This window comes from Ziziphus jujuba, chromosome 7, assembly GCF_031755915.1.
Source record: "Ziziphus jujuba cultivar Dongzao chromosome 7, ASM3175591v1".
Lineage (NCBI taxonomy): Eukaryota > Viridiplantae > Streptophyta > Magnoliopsida > Rosales > Rhamnaceae > Ziziphus > Ziziphus jujuba.
This window is the reverse complement of record NC_083385.1, coordinates 21209932-21216446: the sequence shown is the minus strand read 5'-3', so window position 1 is coordinate 21216446 and position 6515 is coordinate 21209932. Positions and strand designations below refer to the sequence as shown.

The following is a 6515-nucleotide window of genomic DNA, read 5'->3' as shown; positions in this document are numbered from 1 at the left end:
CAAGCTTCTCACCAAAAGAGAAAAAAAAAAATAATAATAATAATAATAACGAAAAGCTTTCAATGCAAGCCAAACCCAAATGCAAATGATTCAAATATTCAAAAGGAAATGGATTAGGACCATGTGGGTCCCGCTTCCATCGACACCCAGTTTCGTTGACAGCCCATGATTACCCGCGCAACGCTCTCATTTCGCTCGCTGTCTCTCTGTCTATCTCACACCCTTGCACTCACGCTCCTCACAAAAAAATGAAACTACCCTAGCATGGCGGGAAAATTCAAATACTAGCGACTGAAATCTCTCACTGAAAATAGAGGGAAATTTTCAAAAAACCCCGCAGGAACGCTAATCCCCAAATATATCACTTTTCAAAAACGTCCACTTTCTCTCTTTCTCACTGCTTTGTCTCCTTATATAGCCCACCCTTTCGTTCGCCAATTTCTGCAACAGAGTTGTTCGACGAAAGTCCTCACTCACAGATAAGACACGGTCTGAGGGCGAGTTCGTTTGTAAGCCAGAGAGAAATGTATGTGGTAAAGAGAGACGGTCGTCAGGAGGCGGTCCATTTCGATAAGATTACGGCAAGGTTGAAAAAGCTGAGTTATGGGTTGAGCATTGAGCACTGCGACCCGGTTCTCGTGGCTCAGAAAGTCTGTGCTGGTGTCTACAAGGGTGTCACAACTAGTCAGCTTGATGAATTGGCTGCTGAAACTGCTGCTGCTATGACCGCCAATCACCCCGACTATGCCTCCGTGAGTTTTTTTTGCCTTTTTGTTGTTGTGATTTTTGTCTGATTTTTGGGTTACTTTGGGTTTTCTTTCTATGCGTTTTGTGTGTTAGTTGAGATGGTTAATTGGGTCACTGTTTGTATTGGATTTGTTTTAATCTCTTTAATGGTCTCGATTTCCTTTCTGGGTTTTTTGCTTAATTGATCAGATGGATGAAAAGATCATTTTCTGATAGTTTTCAGTTTTTGGTTTGAACGATGCAGTTGGCTGCGAGAATTGCCGTGTCAAATCTTCACAAGAACACAAAGAAATCGTTTTCTGAGACGTAAGAGATCATCAAAATTCGTGGCTAGTTTCTGGTTGTATTTCTAGTTTGAACTAGCAAAATTAGACATTCCCTTCTCTGTTAGTCTTTATTTTTTAATGGCTTGATGCATATGCAGAATCAAAATCATGTACCATCATGTTAACGAGAGATCTGGACAGAAGGCTCCCCTTGTAGCTGACGATGTTTATGATATCATCATGAAGGTAATTTGAGTATATTTTAGTATGTCTATTTCTGGCAAATTCAAAAGCTTTGTAGTAAAACCATAGCCTGAAATGCTAAAGGATTTGTTTTAATAATTGCTTTTCTAGTCAATGATTTTGATTCTCAATTTTTTACTCTCCAGAATGCAGCTCGTATGGACAGTGAGATAATTTACGATAGGGACTTTGACTATGATTACTTTGGTTTCAAGACCCTTGAGAGGTCCTACCTCTTAAAAGTACAGGGGAAGGTTGTTGAAAGGCCTCAACATATGTTGATGAGGGTTGCTGTAGGAACTCATAAGGATGATATTGATTCTGCTATCAAAACATACCACTTGATGTCCCAGCGGTGGTTCACTCATGCTTCTCCCACCCTTTTCAATTCAGGAACACCAGCGCCTCAAGTATGTTTTGTCTTTAGTGCATTTTGTATGCCACCTTTTCTATTTTTAATTATTTGGGAATAATATGAGGGTAATTTGGTTTTTGAATCTGAAATGACGTGGTTCTTGCTGATGTATTTTGGCAGTTGAGTAGTTGCTTCCTTGTATGCATGAAAGATGATAGCATTGAAGGCATATATGATACCTTGAAGGAATGTGCTGTTATCAGCAAGTCAGCTGGAGGGATTGGTGTCTCAATTCATAATATTCGTGCCACAGGCAGTTATATTCGTGGGACAAATGGGACATCCAATGGCATTGTTCCAATGCTAAGGGTTTTCAATGATACAGCTCGTTATGTTGATCAAGGGGGAGGCAAGAGAAAGGGTACATACATCTTCTATTTTAATGATATTTCTGCCTGAAATGTTCCTTTGTGCTATAATTTGGTTGCTGCTTGTAGGTGCTTTTGCTGTGTACTTGGAGCCATGGCATTCTGATATATTTGAATTTCTAGATCTGAGGAAAAACCATGGAAAGGTATGTTGTCAATCCTGCTACTTGTGAAGTTATCCAAAGTTGTTTTTATTAGTTAAATGACAATGTGTAATATATCTAATTCCTGTAGGAAGAACATCGTGCCCGTGATCTGTTTTATGCTCTTTGGGTGCCGGACATCTTCATGGAAAGAGTCCAAAGTAATGGACAATGGTCGTTGTTTTGCCCTAATGAGTCCCCAGGGTTGGCAGACTGCTGGGGTGAAGAATTTGAAAAGCTCTACACCAAGTATGAAAGCCAGGTATATCAAAATTTGCTTTGCCTTTATTATGTGATTTGGGTGCATCATTGTGTCAACTTTTTTGTGATTCTTTCTCTATACAGGGTAAGGCCAAGAAGGTTGTAGAGGCACAGAATTTATGGTTTGAAATTCTGAAATCCCAAATAGAAACTGGAACTCCCTATATGCTGTTTAAGGTGATTTTTTTTGGAAATGTGACTTTGATCTACTTGTATGTTTTGTTTCCATGAGTATTTTTCAAATTTTTTGTCTGACTATGATGTTTTTCTTCTGTTTTTGTCTATTTTAGGACACTTGCAATAGGAAAAGTAATCAGCAAAATCTTGGTACCATTAAATCCTCAAACTTGTGTACGGAGATAATTGAGTATACTAGTCCAACAGAAACTGCTGTATGCAATCTGGCATCAATTGCTTTACCAAGATATGTCAGAGAGAAGGTGAGGCACTTATGTCGTGCAACAAATACAAGTTGATAACTGTGTTTAGACGCTTTAGTTCATGATTTTTAACTGTTTTATCGTGCTATAGGGAGTTTCATTAGAGTCACATCCTTCTAAGCATGTGGGAAGCAGAGGTTCCAAGAATCGATATTTTGACTTTGACAAATTAGCAGAGGTTTGGGTTCTTTTAATAAATGTGATAATGCAGCATTTTTTTGGCTGTGCTCATAGATTTATAAGTGCCATTTCATTGTTACTATTTATTTATTTATTTATTTATTTTTGGTTGATTTTGGAAGTTTCATTCGTACTTTACCTGGTATCTTTTAATAGGTCACTGCTATGGTCACTACAAACCTTAACAAGGTAATTGATGTTAATTACTACCCTGTTGACACTGCAAAAAGGTCAAATTTGCGGCATAGACCAATTGGTATTGGAGTTCAGGGTCTAGCTGATACCTTCATCTTGCTTGGTATGGCATTTGATTCGCCTGAGGTAAATCTTAGTACTAGTTAATAATGATGTTTTTTTTTTTTTTTTTTCTTTTCCCACCCCCCCTCCCCCCCTTAAATATACCTGGATCATTTTGGGGTTTTGGTTGACTTTTGTTTATACTGCAGGCCCAACAACTGAATAAAGACATATTTGAGACCATATATTATCATGCTCTGAAGACTTCCTCTGAGCTAGCTGCAAAAGAAGGCCCATATGAATCATATGATGGCAGTCCTGTAAGCAAGGTATATCAATTTAGGTATATCTTTTGTGCATCCATTTACGGTTTATGTTTCTAAAGGCATAAACATCTTCCTGTCATTGTCACTTGTGGCTTATCAAAGGATTTTGGGTATAAGTGGTTTTCTAGAATACTTTTGCATTGATCCCATGCCATAAAGTTACTTAATAAAATTTTGTTCAGGACTATTATTGATGATTATCTTATATGGTCTCAATATTATACAGGGAATTCTTCAGCCAGATATGTGGGGTGTAAAACCTTCGAATAGATGGGATTGGGATGCTCTTAGGGAAATGATCTCTAAAAATGGAGTTAGAAATTCACTTCTTGTAGCCCCAATGCCTACAGCTTCAACCAGCCAAATTCTTGGAAACAATGAGTGCTTTGAGCCATATACTTCCAATATCTATAGTCGCAGAGTTCTAAGGTCTTATTAGCCATCCGTCCTTTTGCTTTACATTATGGTGTTGATTTTCTCCTGTTTTTCTTATCTCATCTTCTTCCTCTTTCAGTGGTGAATTTGTTGTTGTGAATAAACATCTTCTTCACGACTTAACTGAGATGGGCTTGTGGTCCCCTGCAATAAAGAACAAGATAATCTATGAAGATGGCTCTGTACAGAAGATCCAAGAAATCCCCAATGAACTTAAACATATTTACAAGTATGGACTATCATTTCCTAAATGTTATTATTCCACATATTTCCTTTTTAGTGTGCTAAAAAAGAAAATTTTTCTCTGATCAGAACTGTTTGGGAGATCAAGCAAAGGACTTTGGTTGATATGGCAGTTGATCGTGGATGCTATATAGATCAGAGTCAAAGCCTGAATATACATATGGACCAACCAAATTTTGGGAAACTTACTTCATTGCACTTCTATGCATGGTCCAAGGTATGAAATACTTCTTATATTTTCCATAATGCCTTGTTTTGTTTTGTTTTGTTTGTCTTTTTTGATGGGCAAGTTATGACTGGTAGAATACCAATGTGAATGTTTTGGCTCTTCTTATAAGGATTTATAATGTTAGGGGTTATTATAAGATGACCAAAAGTAACATTTTTCAGGCTGGTTTTTCAAAATGTTACTTCTGCGAAGAATGTATCCAAGCATGGTACAGTTATGATCTGATTTGGGGTTTAAGCATGTTTGCAGTTTTGATAAGAGTAATGCCTGATTGATAATTGAATTGTTTTACTTAGGATGATTGATTTCTAGGTTACTTTTTGTGGATCATTGAATTTTCTTCAATATTCTTTTGTTGTGGAATATTGTTTAAACTTTTCTCTACATGCTTTACTGAATTTTATCTACCTTTGCTGCAAAATAGGGTCTGAAAACAGGAATGTATTATCTCCGTTCACGTGCTGCAGCTGATGCCATCAAATTCACTGTTGATACTTCCATCTTCAAAGTAATGACAAGTGTTTGCTACTTTCAATTGATCCCTTTTAGTTACATTTATGTACGTTATTAATTAGCTTAAATTTTATGCAATGCAGGAACACCCTAGGGTGGAAGATGATGATTCTAAAATGGCACAGATGGTTTGCTCTTTGTCAAACCGTGAGGAGTGCATGGCTTGTGGAAGTTAAAGTGCTAAACAGTTAGGTGAAAATGAATGTGCATATGGTGGAAATACCCTGAGAAGGCACGAGTATGGCCTGATTTCAATGCTCCTTTTGAAAATTGATCTTTTTGAAAGGTTATAGAGAGTAGGGGTTTAAAAATCTAGCAAGCTAAGTATCTAAGTGTGCAGTTTGAATGACATGAAAGCTTTTGTATATAGTTTAAATTCATGAATCAGGAAGATATGTACGTACTGTGAATGCAGTTTGGAAAACAGAGTACGTACATCAGCCTAGAACTGGATCTGACTCTGGGCTTTTATATGGAAATTGGTCTTAACCCAATTATTAATCACTTTTGCTCTAAAAAAATTCTCTATATTCCTAGGCTGATGCTCTCTCAAAAAGTTTAAAACATATTGTTGTTATAATCCCCGTCCTAACTAATAGCATCGATTTGGCTATCATATTTCCTCTTCTGTCAATATACTTTGCTAGTGAATTGTGGTTTAGCTTGGCTTAGCTTCAAACTAAGCATCAATTTGGCATTTGAAACATTGTTTTTAGCATTTGACGGCTAAATCCTTTGACCGCTGGTTCTAGTATTTTCACATTTGTAACACTATAACCCAATACATAGTGACTAAACCCAATATATGGTGACTATGAACATCTTTATCTAGTTTGAGGAACTGACTCTAACCATACACTGACGGCATTCATTTTTTGTGTGAATAACAGAAGAAGAAATGGTTTTCAATTGTAAAATGCTTGTCTTAGACATGGTATAAGTGTTTTGGCATATTAAATATTAAGTTTGTTAAAAAGTTGTGGGTTGAGAATTTGGAGATCAAAAGCATGTTTTTGGGAATGATTAAAAAAAGTTGATTCGTGTATCCTTTTTTTTTTTTTTTTTTTTTTTTTTTTTTTTGTTTCCCTCCTGAATCCCTTGTTGAATGGAGAAATATGAAAGTTGAAATCTTTTAAGTTCAAAAATAAATTTATATTTAGAGAATAATGTAGATTGATTTTTATACTTAAACAAATATTGTTTTACAAACAATGATATAAATTATAGAGAGCATCTACAAATGTATGAAAAAAAAAAATACCGTTTTCTATCATTTTAATATTTATCTGGTCTTTTACCATCCCAATAAAATAAAAAACACATTAGTCTTTTAAGGTTGGAACCGACATTTTTTAATTTGTCAAAGAAATTTATATTACTTATGATGTACTTAACATTCCAATCCATATATTTCGCATTCTAGAACGTTTAAATTTATGTAACTTCGTCCTTTTTTTTTTGGGTAATAT

At 35.9% G+C, this 6515-nt stretch overlaps 1 protein-coding gene across 2 annotated transcripts; it reads left to right on the top strand.

The window, feature by feature from the left end:
* Nucleotides 1-5574, top strand: LOC107425514 (ribonucleoside-diphosphate reductase large subunit). Of its 2 annotated transcripts, XM_048479586.2 has the most exons (17): nt 1-752; nt 992-1053; nt 1172-1259; nt 1403-1666; nt 1792-2032; nt 2109-2185; nt 2274-2444; nt 2528-2620; nt 2734-2883; nt 2975-3061; nt 3220-3384; nt 3510-3629; nt 3853-4055; nt 4141-4290; nt 4374-4521; nt 4958-5041; nt 5130-5574. In XM_048479586.2, exons 1-17 carry the CDS (start codon nt 525-527, stop codon nt 5220-5222), a joined length of 2424 nt encoding a protein of 807 aa, XP_048335543.2. In that variant the 5' UTR covers nt 1-524; the 3' UTR covers nt 5223-5574. The 2 variants fall into 2 exon arrangements, with proteins under 2 accessions (XP_048335543.2, XP_048335544.2); XM_048479587.2 differs by lacking the exon at nt 1-752 and having other exon boundaries at nt 992-1087.
* Nucleotides 5575-6515: the final 941 nt, after the last annotated feature.

Bases quoted from the DNA above. Each gene is read 5' to 3' on its own strand.
- LOC107425514 (XM_048479586.2), top strand. From the start codon at position 525: ATGTATGTGGTAAAGAGAGACGGTCGTCAGGAGGCGGTCCATTTCGAT. The intron at 1,667-1,791 runs GTATGTTTTGTC...GTATTTTGGCAG, and splicing joins CAGGAACACCAGCGCCTCAA to TTGAGTAGTTGCTTCCTTGT. The intron at 4,522-4,957 runs GTATGAAATACT...GCTGCAAAATAG, and splicing joins ACTTCTATGCATGGTCCAAG to GGTCTGAAAACAGGAATGTA.